The sequence below is a fragment of the Bufo gargarizans genome, chromosome 4 (assembly GCF_014858855.1).
Source record: "Bufo gargarizans isolate SCDJY-AF-19 chromosome 4, ASM1485885v1, whole genome shotgun sequence".
Taxonomy (NCBI): domain Eukaryota; kingdom Metazoa; phylum Chordata; class Amphibia; order Anura; family Bufonidae; genus Bufo; species Bufo gargarizans.
This window is the reverse complement of record NC_058083.1, coordinates 13,572,333-13,589,318: the sequence shown is the minus strand read 5'-3', so window position 1 is coordinate 13,589,318 and position 16,986 is coordinate 13,572,333. Positions and strand designations below refer to the sequence as shown.

At 47.3% G+C, this 16,986-nt stretch overlaps 1 protein-coding gene across 1 annotated transcript in view; it reads left to right on the top strand.

Moving 5' to 3' along the window:
- Positions 1 to 16,986, top strand: part of TDRD15 (tudor domain containing 15) — a 65,153-nt gene that overhangs the window by 40,089 nt on the left and 8,078 nt on the right. The window contains exons 4-5 of the mRNA XM_044289324.1: positions 2,818 to 4,932; positions 4,990 to 8,469. Coding sequence (XP_044145259.1) covers positions 2,818 to 4,932; positions 4,990 to 8,469 — 5,595 coding nt within the window. The remainder of the gene's footprint in view (positions 1 to 2,817; positions 4,933 to 4,989; positions 8,470 to 16,986) is intronic.

Below are 16,986 nucleotides of genomic sequence, written 5' to 3'. Positions count from 1 at the left end.
TTTGTACATTGTTTGGTTTTCCAGTTTTTTTTCTCTTGCTTCTCCTACTGCTTTTGCACAAACTGTTTTAGCTTGGTGCCTGTAGGAAGGGTATAGCTGGAGGGAGGAGCTCACACTCTTGTCCTTAGTGTCCTCCTCCTAGTGGCAGCAGCTATACCCATGGTCGAGACCCCCCCTCCCCTCCCCCAATAAACAGAGTAGAAACAGATTTTACGTCATAGTCTGGAGACTCTGACGCTTCATATGGCATCACTCGCCCTCCACTCCCTGTTAGGGTCTGCGTATTACCTTGAAGTTTGAACCCCATTTCTTTCTTACATGTGCATTCATGTCAATTCGTTACTTTATACATACAAATTGTAGGGGGCAATTATGATTATATAAAGAATTGCTCTGCATGCATTCCCTTATGCTAAATTTTGTCTTCACATTATGTTAGGCTGCATTCACGTTTCAGAGATCCGCTGCCTGATCCGGCGCAAGTGCCGGCTGTTAGTCAGACAAAAACAAAACCCCTGAGACTGTTTTTGTCCATCCCAACCCTGGCATTTATGCCATTAACCGGCCGGACCTCATTGTAGTCAGTGCCAGAACAGCCTGCCGGATCTCCTAATGGAGAATGTGAAGGAAGCTTTAGAGGGGTTCTCCGGGAATTAAGAAAATAAATACTTTAGTATTACTTTATTATAAACCTACTAGACATTAAGCCCGTTACAATAACAAGCGCTAGAACATTAGTAGGAACAGTCTATATTAAATGGCATTGACTGGTGGCAGAGACTGCTGGCGCTGTGGCTGATGGCACTGACGGCTGAGACTGCTGGCACTGACTGATGGCTGAGACGGCTGGCACCATGACTGGGGGCACTGACTGATGGCTGAGACTGCTGGCACTGACTGGACCCCGGGTATCTGTCAGCACAGGGGGCACATGTTAGTCCCCGCAGCGGCCGCATCCTCCTCCCTCCTATTTCGTCCTAACCCCGCCCACCAAAGTCAGGAAATGGCCGCACAGTAGCAAGTGAGGGAAGCTATCACAGGCAGGGAGCATTACACACGTATTACGCTCCAAGCCCCATCATAATTCTTCACCCTCTAAGCCCAGTAACGCCCCCCTGCAGTGCCTAGACCGCCTTTATTTAGAGCCCAAGCACGCCGCCTCCTCGCTATGCAGTATCGTCCCACAGCCTAGTTTAACAGTGCCGCCCCCTCAGCTACGTCAGCTAATTTATTCAAGCCACGCACCTGGAATCTTCAGTTCGTCGGGCTGGAATCTCGCGCAGGCGCAGTACCTGCGCCTGTGTGATCCAACCGCGCCTGAGGGCAATAGCGATTAAAAGACATCACTGGGCTCGGCGCATGACCCATGACCAGTGACACTTTTGAGACTGTTGCCCTTAGGAGCGGTGGAATCGCACAGGCAATAGGCGGGCCTGCGCGAGATTCCGGCCGGACGAACTGAAGATTCCAGGTGCGTGGCTTGAATGAATTAGCTGACGTAGCTGAGGGGGCGGCGCCGTTAAACTAGGCTGTGGGACGATACTGCATAGCGAGGAGGCGGCGTGCTTGGGCTCTAAATAAAGGCGATCTAGGCACTGCAGGGGGGCGTTACTGGGCTTAGAGGGTGAAGAATTACGCCCCTCTGGGCACCTTCAGGGTTTATTTGCATAATACAAAGATCGCTTTTTTAGCAAAATGAAAGCATGAATATAAGAAAGAAAACCACTGCAGGAGATGAGGTATTTTATTACACATGGCAATGGTGAGAGCTTAATATGGTCAAACCAGGTGACAGATTCCCTTTAAAAATCACCACCGCTGTTGGATTATCTCACCCGACAACCACTTTAATTTTGGTGTACTTCAGTTGTCGGTTAAATATTCCCCTTGCACCAGAAATAGGGGTCCATGTTTGAGTTGATGTGGGGTACAATAGGTATTCAATATGAGTTTGCCCTTCTTAAAGAGAAACGGTCACAGGGATTTTAGGTATAGAGCTGAGGACATGGGTTGCTAGATGGCCACTAGCACGTCCGCAATACCCAGTCCCCATAGCTCTGTGTGCTTTTATTGTGTTAAAAAAAACAGATTTGATACATATGTAAATTAACATAAGAGTCATATATTACTTGTGTGACCAGAGAAGAGTCATATTTTCAAGCTCTGACTCATCTCAGGTTAATTTGCACATGTATCAAATAGTTTTTTTTTTACACAATAAAAGCACACAGAGCTATGGGGACTGGGTATTGCAGATGTGCTAGCGGCCATCTAGCAACCCATGTCCTCAGCTCTATACCCAAAATCCCGGTGACAGGTTCCCTTTTAAAGCAATTTTTCCCATCTGCTTTTCAAGATCATGGCAATATCATGGAGGCGGGCTCCCCACTTGGCAAACCCTCTATTTGGCCAGACCTGTAAAGGAAAGATTTCTTGCCTGCTTCCTAGTGCTGGCACCCCGCTCCTTCTGCTCCAGCCCTGCAATGCTCTTCTTGGCACCCTCGATGTCAACATCCAGTTTGAAATCGCTGCAGCCAATCACCGGCCGCGGCAGGAGACCTGTTCCTGATGTGCGGAAATGTCAATCCCGATGGTTAATATTGAGGGAACCCAGTGGAGCATCGCATGACTGGAGGAGCAGGGAGCTAGTATCGGGAAGCAGGTAAGTCATCTTTCCTTCACAGGCCAAGTGTGTAAGCATATTAGAAAAATATAGTCCTAATTGATAAATCTTTGTACTGTATATGTCGTTATTTTAAAGCATTCTTGTGGAGCTTTTATTTTACATTGGAGTAACTGCTTATATTTCTTTTTCAGATATAATGGACTATATGGCTTTAACAGAAAAGTGTGACTTGGAAATGCACTTGAAGATCTCATCTATCAGTTGCCAACCTGGAGATGTCCTGCTAAAATTCCAAGGAACATATATCTCTGATTCTGAATTTGACTATCATATACTACAGAAAGAAATACAACTAGTTCCAAAAAACCATGAGGACATTGATATTGGGCAGTTTTGCTTGGCACAAGATAAACCTCTTGGAATATGGCACAGAGGAAAAGTTTTGGATAAAGTCAATCAAAAATTTGAAGTTGTGCTAATAGATCAAGGCAATGTCCTCAAAGTTCCTGCTCAACAAATTGCTTCCGCTACTGGTGAATTATTCACTCTCCCTCCTAAGGTGGTCAGCGGAATAATTTCCAATTTACTTCCACTTGAAAAGAAGTGGACTTCACGAGCCGTAAATTATTTTTCCTCCTTGGTCGGTCAGCAGCTTCATGGAAACGTGAAAACCTTCTTACCTCATCAAGTTCTTTTAGAAATACCAAAAATCATTAGCTATGCCATTGAGCTCAGTTTAGCAAAATATATCGATTCGGAGTCCTTTTGCCTTCTCGTAGAAATTTTACACAAGTTCCCAGCAAACTCTCACTGCAAACAAATGCCGGACTTGCTGCAACAAAAGGAAATAGGCTCTGATGTCACGTTTACAACTTCTGACAGTCTTCCACGTTTTCAAAAGATGCTAGATCACCTGAGACCTGAATTGTGTGCCGGTACCATGGAAAAAATTAAAATTTCTGCTGCCATAAGCCCAGATCGTTTTTTTTGTCATATCCTGTCATGGGAGATAGAGTTGGGTAAATTGACCTCTTCTATGTGCTCTTATTATGAGACTGCAGTAACAGGACCAAGTTCCACACTTGGTAGTTTTGGTGTACTCTGCTCTGCCAAGCGGAGAGATGGCTTATGGTATAGAGGAGTTATCCAGAAATTAATCTCTTGTAATGACGTGAAGGTCTGGTTTATTGATATTGGTTGTAGTGAAATCATACAATCCACCAACGTGCAGAGGCTGCAGCAAGAATTCTTGTCTTTACCCATGATGGCTATCCCATGTGCATTATCTCGGGACAATGACCATATAGAAGGTGTTGGAAATTTGCAGCTAGCTCTTTTTAAAGAAGCCCTGATGGGACATGTTGTCATTGGTCACATAAAAGACTTTTGCAGTGAAGATCGTTTGTATTATTTATCATTACACGCAAAAGAGTTCGAATTCAGTGCAGACTGTCATTTGACGAACAAGGAAGTTCCATTTTTTTCTCCGCGTTCATGTACAGGCAATACAAATTCAGTCGTTAATGAGAGCTGTCAAAGCACCTCTTCTCCTGAGACCTTCACAACCATGGAGATGGAATACATTGAAACCGTTTCTTACAAATCAGTGAAGATGGACTTAGATGCAGTCCACATAGTCTATGTTGAGTATGTAGTAAACCCCTCAAATTTTTGGATAAGAGTTGACGAGTATCAAAAGGAGTTTACTGACATGATGGCTGAGATTGCAAAAAAATACAATAAATGTGAGCTTATGGAGATGGTTTTGCAAGATCCCAAACCTGGTCAACTTTGCTGTGCCCTTTACGCTTTAGACGGACATTATTACAGGGCTATCATCACTGATGTGCTTAGTCCGCAAATTACAGTTTTCTTTTTTGACTTTGGGAATACAGAGACCATTCCTTTCTACGATGTAAAGGTGTTGTTGCCGGAGTTAAGCGTCTTGCCTGCATTTGCAATGTGCTGCTCTCTAGCATATGCCTATCCTGTCGATGACGTGTGGGTTAAGAGTGCAAATGCCTTTTTTAAAGAAACCATAGACGGGAAAGCTCTTCTTTGCCATGTTCTTGCAAAACAAAAGTCCAAGTACGTGGTGGAAATGCGGCTGTCTGAGAGCTCTTCAGATATTGTCAGTCTTTTGGTTCAAGCTGGATTTGCAGAATTCTGGAAAGTGGACTTAAATTCTAACTCGCTAAACCTGGGCTGCCAGTCCCCAGACAACGATACAAAAAATAGCAAAAACGTTGCCAAACCTAAAGGAACCATTGCTCATTCCATACGTGCAGATGCACACTTATCCTTGGGTACTCTGGCCATGAAACTCAAACCAGTGCAGCGGACCTCTCCATTTTGTACACCAGCCAACAGTTTGCAAACACCTGGATTTACCCCAATTTGTTACAAACAATATATGTTCAAACCTGGGGCTATTATGGATGTAGAATGTTCTTATGTGGACTCGCCAGCCTGTTTCTGGTGTCAAATGCCAGAAAATACCTCCAAACTATCAACCTTAATGAAAGAAATGCAGAAATGTTATAGTTGTTGTGACAACAGATACCAACATGGACAAGTTGCCTGTGCTGCAAAGTCCTCCAGCAGTGGCAAGTATGTTCGAGCAGTCGTTTCAAAATATGTTTCGGCTGATGAAGTTGAGGTTATTTCAATTGACTTTGGGAATACCGAAAAAGTGTTTATTTCCGAACTTCGTGCAATTGAACCTCAGTTTCTTAAACTGGAAGGCCAAGCTTTTCGATGCTGTTTGAGTCAATTGTTTTCTCCCCCATACGTTCACTATGAATGGTCTGCTAAAGCGGTTGAAGATTTTCAAAGTCTTGTTCGGTCTGCTTCCAATGTAATGAAATGCACCGTGATTTCTGTGTTCATTAATAGTTTTGGGGATCTGTGTAATGTTGTAAACTTGGAAACAAGTCTTGGTAATGCAAACAAAATATTGACTGACAAGGGTCATCTAGTTTTAAGAAAACACATTCCCTCTCTCCATTTGCATACATTTTGCTACTCCAGTTTTGACCTTAAAGTAGGAAGCGTAGAAGAGGTCTACGTGACTTTCATATATAAAACTGGAAGGTTTTACTGCCATCTTGCAAGAAATGAAAACCTCTTTGAGATATTGATGAAGAAAGTAGCTAAGATAGGTGATCAGTTAAAGCCAGCGATGAAACCAAATGAGCTCTGCATTGTTAAATACGTTGATGGCAATTTTTACAGGGCATTAATATTCCCCATGGATTCCTCGTCTCTCTTTCTAGCATTTTTTGTAGATTTTGGAGATAGCCAGCAGGTGGAAAAGAGTGAATTGATTGCTATTCCAGAAGATGCTTATGATATTTTACTTGAACCAATGCAAGCTATTCCATGCTATCTGGCCGGCATGAAAGAATCCCCTCTTACAGTGGAGGCCAAGGCCTGGTTTGAAGAGGAATACCTTGGTGAACCATTAAGGGCTGTTGTAGTGGATAAAGACCACGAAGGACATTTGGAGCTGGAATTATATAGTGGAAGTATCTCCATAAACCAAAAAATTGCATTATTGTTAGGGGTTAAATCCATTCCAAGCAAAGCTAAACAATCGGAGACAAAAAATCTGCATCGTGTAGACAGTCTTGATTCTTTACCTAAAAGCACATTGCAAAAAAAGACTGATAGAACTGTAGTAAAATCTGTAGACCCTATCAATGACAAGAACATTTCTTGCAATACAAAGTTTTTAAAAGCTGTTGATCTTCCTCAAACATCTATAGATCCAGATACCACTTGTCTTGTTTATGCTTCCCACATAGACAGTCCCTCAAGTTTTTTTGTGCAACTTGTCAAACAAGAGAAAGAGGTCATTCACCTGGTTGAAGAGCTGAATAAAATGTCATTCCAAGTCATTGATAAACAAAACTTTGAGAAAGGTCTTCTAGTTGTCGCTCAGTATCCGGATGATGATGCATACTATCGAGCAGAAATTAAAGACTTTCTCCAAGACCGTTTTTGTGTCGAGTTTATTGATTATGGTAATGTAGCCAGTGTGGATTCTTCATGCATTTTCATTCTTCCTGAAAGGTTCTCAAATATACCCAGATTAAGTGTCCCTGTCTTCCTCACTGGGGTACAGAAACTACAAGGCCATACTGAGTGGAGTAAAAGTGTTACTAAAATGTTTTCTGAGAAAGTTAAAAGTGAACCATTCAATTGCAAGTTCATTTGCAAACATGGCCTTCAGTGGGAGGTCGGTATAACCTTAGGACAGTCACTTTCAGAAGAACTTCTTAGAAGCTTTGAGTGTTCTTCCAAAATACCTTCTGCAGTTACCAAAGACAGTGTTCCAAAATCGGACCCGAGCCCTTTTAATAGCTCATGTGAAAGCACACAAGGGGAAGCTGCTGCCGATAAAAACAATGGCAGATTTTGTATCAAGACAGTAAAGCCTGGCCTAATGGAAGAAGTAAAAAACATACATATTTCCGAGTTTGGAACACTTTTTGTCACCTTAGTCAATTTTCCTGAGGAATCCGAATTAAATTCACACATTGCTGCCACTGTCAAGCAAGTTGGCAACCGACTTTTAGTCAAGGATATATCTGAGGGAATGATCTGTTTGGCAAAATCTGAAAAGATGCAAATTTGGCTCCGAGCCTGTGTTGAAAAACTCATCCCAAACACAAGGAAGATGCTAGTATTATTTGTTGACCATGGTGCACATGAAATAATTAGCATGCACAATGCCAAAAAGCTCTCTTTGGAAGGGATTTCTATTCCTAGGCAAGCACTAGTGTGTAAATGGCCTGGGACTGAACAAATTGGTGAAAATGTGATTGCAGCACAATTAAAATCAATTTTGCAGAGAAAAATTAAAATAATATTTCTTGAATTTGTGGAATCTATCAGTGCATGGAAAGTGGAGATATTAATTGATGGACTTCTTCTATTGCATTACCTTCAAAGTGTTCAGAGCTCAGCTGATGTACAGCTTGATAGGCCAAAGTCTCAATCAGAGGCCAGTGTTTCTTTATCACAAATTCCAAGGAAGGATCTTAAATCTTTAGAGGTTTATCCCGGATTTGTTACTTCATTTCATGACCCCTCCAGTTTTTTTGTTCAGCGCACATGCTCTCTTGATACGATGGACACTTTATCACAGTTGATGCAACTACCAGATGACCTTACCCCTCTAGCTGGTGATCTAGTAAAACCAGGTTCTCCATGTCTTGTACAGTCATTTGATGAAAAAGAGTGGTGCAGGGCAGAAATAAGGAGCATTAACAGGAATTTTATTTTATTGTACCTGCTTGACTATGGAGTTGACAAAGTCATTCCTTACTCAGATTATGGAAAGCTGAAAAGGATTCCCGCAGAACTTTCTTGCCTCCCAGCACTGACCTACCATTGCACACTACATGGTGTGAGGCCAGATAATGGAAACTGTTGGTCCCAAGATGCCATTAGATATTGCATCAGTTTTGTTCAAAACCAGGACTTGATCATTTTGCCTGTTAAAAAGCTTGGAAATAGCAATTTGGAAGTATCTGTTTATGGCCAAAAAAATCTGGCCTTTGATTTAGTTAAAAGGGGTCTTGCTAAGGTTGCTGAAGACAGTGAAAAATCGGAAATAATGTGCAATTCTCCCTCATTTGTCTCAAAAGCTAATCAGAATTTAGAAAATGTTGACCACGGTGGACATTCAACCAACTTTGAGCGCTCTTCATGCAAAGAAAAACGGGGTCCTCCAAGACTAAATGTATATAAAGAGTTGAGACAGGATAGTAAGGCTGATGCTCAACTTCAGCAGAACTTCAGGAATAATGCTAGTCATCTTTCCCCAAAGAAAATTTGTAAGTATTTCATGTATTCTTTAATAAACCTTTCACTTGAAGAGTAGAACATTTCTGATATACAGATCTTTCCTCTCTCAGCATATGTCTGAACCAGACATATTCCAGGATGTATGATATGAGATTTTGAAAGGAATGTGTCATCAGAAAATGACCTATTTGTTAAATTACTTTTTTGTGTTGAACTTTTTTTATTTTTTGTTATTTTACTGTGTTTTCATTTTCCACGTCACTATATTTTAATGTACAGTTTGGACACACCTTCTCATTCAAAGAGTTTTTTTCTTTATTTTCATGACTATGAAAATTGTAGATTCACACTGAAGGCATCAAAACTATGAATTAACACATGTGGAATTATATACATAACAAAAAAGTGTGAAACTGGAAATATGTCATATTCTAGGTTCTTCAAAGTAGCCACCTTTTGCCTTGATTACTGCTTTGCACACTCTTGGCATTCTCTTGATGAGCTTCAAGAGGTAGTCACATGAAATGGTTTCCACTTCACAGGTGTGCCCTGTCAGGTTTAACAAGTGGGATTTCTTGCCTTATAAATGGGGTTGGAACCATCAGTTGCGTTGTGGAGAAGTCAGGTGGATACACAGCTGATAGTCCTACTGAATAGACTGTTAGAATTTGTATTATGGCAAGAAAAAAGCAGCTAAGTAAAGAAAAACGAGTGGCCATCATTACTTTAAGAAATGAAGGTCAGTCAGTCTGAAAAATTGGGAAAACTTTGAAAGTGTCCCCAAGTGCAGTCACAAAAACCATCAAGCGCTACAAAGAAACTGGCTGACATGCGGACCGCCCCAGGAAAGGAAGACCAAGAGTCACCTCTGCTGCGGAGGATAAGTTCATCCGAGTCACCAGCCTCAGAAATCGCAGGTTAACAGCTGCTCAGATTAGAGACCAGGTCAATGCCACACAGAGTTCTAGGAGCAGACACATCTCTAGAACAACTGTTAGGAGACTGTGTGAATCAGGCCTTAATGGTAGAATATCTGCTAGGAAACCACTGCTAAGGACAGGCAACAAGCAGAAGAGACTTGTTTGGACTAAAGAACACAAGGAATGGACATTAGACCAGTGGAAATCTGTGCTTTGGTCTGATGAGTCCAAATTTGAGATCTTTGGTTCCAACCACCGAGTCTTTGTGCGACGCAGAAAAGGTGAACGGATGGACTCTACATGCCTAGTTCCCACCGTGAAGCATGGAGGAGGAGGTGTGAATGTGTGGGGGTGCTTTGCTGGTGACACTGTTGGGGATTTATTCAAAATTGAAGGCATACTGAACCAGCATGGCTACCAGAGCATCTTGCAGCGGCATGCTATTCCATCCGGTTTGCGTTTAGTTGGACCATCATTTATTTTTCCACAGGACAATGACCCCAAACACACCTCAAGGCTGTGTAAGGGCTATTTGACTATGAAGGAGAGTGATGGGGTGCTTCGCCAGATGACCTGGCCTCCACAGTCACCGGACCTGAACCCAATCGAGATGGTTTGGGGTGAGCTGGACCGCAGAGTGAAGGCAAAAGGGCCAACAAGTGCTAAGCATCTCTGGGAACTCCTTCAAGACTGTTGGAAGACCATTTCAGGTGACTACCTCTTGAAGCTCATCAAGAGAATGCCAAGAGTGTGCAAAGCAGTAATCGAAGTAAAAGGTGGCTACTTTGAAGAACCTAGAATATGACATATTTTCAGTTGTTTCATACTTTTATATAATTCCACATGTGTTAATTCATAGTTTTGATGCCTTCAGTGTGAATCTACAATTTTTATAGTCATGAAAATAAAGAAAACTCTTTGAATGAGAAGGTGTCCAAACTTTTGGTCTGTACTGTATATACCGTAATCCTAGTTTGTGGGAAAAGATCCAGAGTAACTATATAACACCGTTTGCATTCTCTACTTGTTCCGAACTTAGGAGTCCAATGGGTGGTTTCACTAAATGGCTGACATACTTTCCTTTTCCTAAAAACAAACAAAAAAAGTGTCTGCTCAAGTCCTTCTGCTCTGTAACATTATACTTTCAGATCAGACTGCTTGATTGTTGTGACGCGTTTCCATGAAAGGGTTTATCCAACACTAACAAATGCTCCCCCATATGCTGGGCCCCTCACATTGATTCTACTTACCTACTGTAACTCCTCGCGCCTCTCCTGGTCCCCGCACCGCCGCTGCTGCTCCTCCCCGTGCATGGATGAAAACATCAGGTTTTGAGAGGCGGTGACGGGGACGAGCCTCCCTAGCGTCACCGGCGATACTAGGGAAGCTCGTCACCGCCTGACATTGGCTGCTCCCCCCTCCCAACACACAGGGAGAAGCAGCGGCAGGTGTGGGCAACAGGTGAGGCGCAGGGAGCCAGGTAAGTAGAATCATTGTGTCGGATAAGGTTGTCCACATCATTATCTTATATTTTCATTTTATTGCTTAAAAGAAAATATATCCAATTGACATAGATAAGTGTCCTGCATCATGGTCAGTAGACTAAAGGCCAAAATATGAAAAATAGATTGATACAAGAAGGAAAGGACTATGTATGAAAAGTAGTGCTCACCACAGGCAGTGCATAACTGTCCATATATACTGTATAGCAGCTTGCCAATGCCTGTAGTGAGCGCTTACCGCTCGGTTAGGCACCGCTCCCGGCGGCTGGTTCATTACCCAGCACGCCGGAGGTACAGGGGGGAAGCTCACTGGCGGCGCTGGCCATGCTGGTCAGTGAGCATAAACTTAGTGTAGAAGTCCTTTTTTCTCGTGCTTTTTTCCATTGGGGGACACAGACCATGGGTATAGCTTAGAGGTATTAGTAGGAGGGACACTATGCAAATGAAAGAGCTCCTCCTCCTCGGGCTATACCCCCAGACTCCACCAGGAGGAACTCAGTCTTTGCTTAGTGTCTGGTGAAGGAGGTTGACACTCTCTGATTCTACTCCTTTTTGTTATTTTTATTCTAGATGGGGACACAGGTCGGCATGGCGCCTTCCTGGTCCCCCGTGGAGTGCCCGCCGCCGTCTTTGGGACGTTGCCTGGCTGCCTCCATTTCCCCCCAAGAAGATAAGTGGATCCGGGCTCGACCTGTTAGCTCCGGCATCCCACCAGCTGCTGGGACGCCTGCTGCCTACCCTCCTCCAGAGCACTGTTCTCCTGGATTGGAGTCAGAAGTCTGAAGAGGCGCATCCCTGCTGGTCTGGACATCGAGGGAGCATGCTGAGCAGATAAGTGTTGCCCAATCCCTCCCCCTCCCTCTGTGTCTATTTGTCTGTGGCTACCTGGGTGAGCTTGAAGAAGGATCCTGATGGGGCACTTTCTTCATTTTGGCACTGGAGTACTGGCATCTCTTCCCCCTTAAACTGTGGGCTTCAGCGCTTCTCTCGTCGGGCCTTGGCTGCTGCGCTCCCTCAGCGCCCGCCGGCAGGCCGCTCCTCCACGTGGTGTTTGTTTAAATCACGCGCGCGCTTATTTCCGCGCGCGTGCGCTTATTTTCGCGCATATTTTAGCGCGTGCGCTTATTTTCGCGCTTATTTTTCGTGCGCGTGCTTATTTTCGCACGCTTTTTTCGCGCCATAATGACGCGTTCGGGGAGGCGGAGCCTCGGCATGCCGCTCTGACTCTCCTTGCACCGGAGACTCTGTTTGCTCATGGCCGTGCAGCTCCTCATCACTCTACTCCGTTTTGTGCCAGGCAAGCTGGTAGCTCAGTGGTACTGCTGCTGCTGCCCCATGTCCAGGCTTTCTGAGTTCAAAGCCCCTTTCAGCCTTCAAAAATTGTTTATATTATTCTAGATGGGGACACAGGTCGGCATGGCGCCTTCCTGGTCCCCCGTGGAATGCCCGCTGCCGTCCTTGGACGCTGCCTGGCTGCCTCCATTGCCCCCCAAAGAAGACAAGTGGATCCGGGCTCGACCTGCAGCTCCGGTATCCCACCAGCTACTGGGTCTCCTGCTGCCACCCTCCACCAGAACACTGCACTCCTGGACAAGGAGTCAGAAGCCTGATGAGGTGCATCCCTGCTGGTCCTGGAGTCGAGGGAGAAGTTCTGCAGGAGCAGATAAGTATTACCTGCATCCCTGCCTTACCCCCCTCCTCCACCCCTCCTCCACGTCCCTGGGGGCCTGCGGTCCCCGCTTGGGCATCTGCCATGTCCAGCGCGGCCGCTAAATTGGTCTTAGTCGCCAAGGCAACCATGTCCTTTAATCCTGTGGCGCTAACGACTCCATCTCTCTCAGTGGTCCCCACAGTGGGTGACTGACTACGAAGAGGCAGCGTGAGCGGCAGCATCCCACCTCGGATGTCTCCGTCTCTCCACCCCCCTCACCTCGCCGGTGGCGCTTGCGGACTGCTCTTCCCCCTCCCTAGGGAGAGTAATCCGAAGGAGAATTATCCGGCTCGGACGAGCCAGGTCCTTTTTGGACTATAGGGCATTTTCAAATCCTGTGACGCCAACCACCTCTCTAAGTGGTTTTCCACAGAAGACGCCCGACTACTAACAGGGAGCGTGAGCAGCAGCATCCCTCCTCGGATGGCTCTGGCTCTCCCCCCCCCCCCCCCCCCCCCCTCGTCTAGAGGCGCGTTCGGGCGACTCTCCCCTCCCTTAGGGAGCGCAAGTCTGAAGGAGAATTTCCGGCTCTGATTAGGTCATGGAGCGGGACCCCTCGCCTAAGCTCTCCACCAGGGTGGCTGACTTAGTGGTGACTGTCCGAGACACCTTTATTCTCCAAGGGGATTCTCCTCCTTCCACTGGTCAGGAGTTCCCCCTTTTTCCGTCCAGGCAGTCGGAGACTACCATGTTCCGGTCCATGAGGGATTTTTCCGCGGTCATGTCCAGGGCCTGGGGTGGTCTTAATAGGGTTCTCGACCACCCAGCGCATGAATATACTTTCCTTTCCCTGCTGACGGCGAGGAGAGGTGTCTCCTCCCCCTAAGGTGGATCCTCCGGTGGCCGGATTAGCCAATTATGTGGCCCTTCCTGTCTTAGTCAGTTCCTCTTTCCAGGATGCTGTAGACAGACGCATAGACTCTCTTCCAGGTCCTTTTTTCGCTGGCAGCGCGTCCCTGTGACCTACCTTTCACTCAGCAGGGGTAGCCAGTGCTCTCTCGGTGTGGTTACAACACCACCACCAGGAACTGGCGGTACGAGATGCGGCTACTAACACACTGGAGTTGGTTCTCCAGATGTCTCAGACTTCTAAGATTCTTTGCGAAGCTTCTAGGGACATTGTTTCCCTCTTTGCCCGCAGGTTGGCCATCTCTGTCACTCAGCGCGAAGAGATCTGATTGAAGGTGTGGGACGCTGACGCCTCCACCAAGCGTTCCCTTGCTAATCTCCCCTTTGGGGTTTCCAGACCTTATGGGGATCAGCTGGACGAGTTCATCTCTGCATGCCTTTTGCCGTTTCTCATCTGGTAGGCCGTCGCCTGCTTCCTCCGCCGGGGGTCTCAGGTCGCCCGCAAAGAGGCCTTCCTTTGCACCAGCCTTCCCGGCACTAGAGGGCCCAGTCAGCCCGCCCTGCTGCTCCTAGGCCTATCACATGTCCCGATTGCGGAATCCCACCATCGATTCCTGCGCTTCGCCATTATGGGTCGACACTGTCAGTTTGTCGCCCTTCCTTCGGGTTGGCGACCACCCCGCGGGTCCTTGCCACGGTCCTGGACCGCTCATGGCGCTTCTTCGTACCAGGGGCATTCCTTTGCTGCCCTATCGGGACGATATCCGGATAGAGGCCCCCCTCTCTACCGCAGACCACGGACAGCGTCCGGATCACTGTTCAGACCCTGGAACGGTTCGGCTGGCTGGTAACTTTCCCAAACTCCTGCCTCTTCCCGTCCCAGAGGCTCTCCTTCCGGAGGGTGATTTTGGACACCTCGGCTGCCAAAGTATTCTACCAGCCTTCAAGTCCTCCCAGGTCCAGGGGGCAGTGTCGCATCTGCTGCGCTCCCCGTGCCTCTCCATTCGGGAATACTTGCAGGTCCTGGGTCTTATGGTAGCCTCTTTCGAGGCCTTCCATATGCCCAGTTTCACACTCGCCTGGCGCAACAGGAGATCCTTTACTTTTCAGCGGGTTCGGGCAGCTCTCCCTTGGTGGCTGTTCCCAAAGAACCTGAGGTCGGGGAGTTCCTTTCTTGCATTCTCCTGGACGATCGCCGCCACCGATGCCAGCATCCTGGGTTGGGGGGGCGTTTTCCAGTCTCGCACGGTTCAAGGAATTTGGTCGGCGGCAGAGTCTCGCCTTCCAATCAACTTTCTGGAACTGAGGGCGATTTTTTCCGCTCTCTCTCTCCTATTGGACCTCTCTCCTTGCGGGCCTCCCAGTGCGGGTTCAAACGGGCAATGCCGCGGCCGTGGCCTATATCGACCATCAGGGCGGGACCCGCAGCCGGATGGTGATGCAGGAGGTGAAGAGAATTCTGACGTGGGCGGAGACGCACGTTCCGGTGTTGTCAGCAGTTTGCATTCCAGGAGTGGACAACTGGACAGCGGACTTTCTAAGCCACAACACGGTGGATCCAAGCGAGTGGTCTCTGCATCCAGAAGGGTTCGAAGAAATCTGCCACAGATGGGACCGTCCGGATGTGGACTTAATTGCGTCCGGGTTCAACAACAAGATCCCAGTGGTCCTGGCTCGCGCCCGAGATCCGGAGGCGTACGGATGGATGCGCAGGTGTCTCCGTGGCAGGACTTCAGCCTCCTCTGTTTTCCTCTCCTACCAAAGGGTCTACGCCAGTTCGAGGCGGAAGGGACTCCGACCGTTCTCATCACCCCAGAGTGGCCTCGCCGCGCGTGGTTTTTTCGGACGTGGCTCGGTTGCTGGCGGACGCCCCATGGCCTCTTCCCGACGGACAGGACCTACTGTCTCAGGGCCCGTTCTTCCACCGGAATTTGCGGTCTCTTCGTTTACCGGCGTGACTGTTGAAACCGCCATCCTGATAAAGATGGGGTTCTCGGATTCAGTGGTTAGGACCATGATCAGTCCGGGGAAGTCTTCTTCCTCCCGGATTTACTATCGTACCTGGATGGCCTTCCTATCCTTTTTTGAGGGTTCGGGGTTCCCTCCCCTTCGGTTTTCCATCTTGATGGTACTGTCTTTTCTTCAGTCTGGGCTTGTGCAGGGACTGTCGCTTAGTTCCCTGTAAGGTCAGGTTTCGGCGCGGGCCGTCAGAGGTCCCTTGCTCTTAAGGGTCCGGTGGTGACCTTTCTTCGGGGGTGGCGCATTCGGTTCCCCGTATGTTCCCCCTTTGTCTCCTTGGGATCTCAATTTGGTTCTGCGCGCTCTGCAGTCGGCCCCCTTCGAGCCTTTGAGGAGGGTCTCTCTGACTGTTCTCATCTGGACTTCCTTGTGACCATAGCTTCTGATACAGCTACATAGCGTAGTGATTAAAGTTCTGGGCTATTATGCAGTGGCTGTGAGTTCACGTCCCATCACGAGCTTTTAAGTCAGACTGGTGTCGGAGCTGGCCGCTCTTTCCTGTCAGGAGCCTTTCTGGTTTTCCACCAGGATTAGGTTGTGCTCCGTCCAGTCCCCTTCTTTTTGCCCAGGGTGGTCTCTCCCTTCCACCTTGATGAGGATCTTGTCCTGCCTTCCTTTTGTCCTTCTCCGGCTAACCCCAAGGAACGCACTCTGCATTCCCTGGATGTTGTATGGGTCCTGAAGGTGTGTCTCGCGGCTACTGCTTCCGTCCGCCGTTCTTGGCGCTCTGGATCTGCTTGGCTATTTCCGCGGCTTGTCACGCTTGTGGTGGAGTTCCCCCGGCTAGAATTGCCGCTCACTCCTTTGGGGCGGAGGGGGCTTCCTGGGCAAGACGCAGTCGTGCCTCTGCGTCTCAGCTGTGTACGGCGGCCACCTGGTCGTCCTTGCATACCTTTGCAAATTTTTGTCAGTTGCATTCACTGGCTTCGGCTGATGCGGCTTTGGCCGCAGGGTTTTGCAGGCTGTGGTTCCTGTTTGACCGTTGGGGCGTTCCTCCTGGCGGTGCTGATATTTTTTCCCACCCCATGGACTGCTTTTGGACGTCCCATGGTCTGTGTCCCCCAATGGAAAAAAGCACGAGAAAAGGAGATTTTTGTGAAACTCACCTGTAAAATCTTTTTCTCGTCTTTTCCATTGGGGGACACAGCTCCCACCCATTATTCCTGTTGCAGGAGGGGTCTTTAGTTCAGTTTTTCTGTTTCTGGTTGGACCTTATGGCTTGGTCCGATGGTTTCCATGATTTTTTCTTGCTCCTTCTCCTACTGCTTGTGCAACGCCTGAGTTCCTCCTGGTGGAGTCTGGGGGTATAGCCCGAGGAGGAGGAGCTCTTTCATTTGCATAGTGTCCCTCCTACTAATACCTCTAAGCTATACCCATGGTCTGTGTCCCCCAATGGAAAAGACGAGAAAAAGATTTTACAGGTGAGTTTCACAAAAATCTCCTTTTAATAAGTGTGTAAACCAGGCTGTGAGGGAGCAATGCAGGCAGTGGCCTGCGCTCCCGTCACAGCCCGTCTTCCTAGTCAGTACAGTACTATGCTGATAG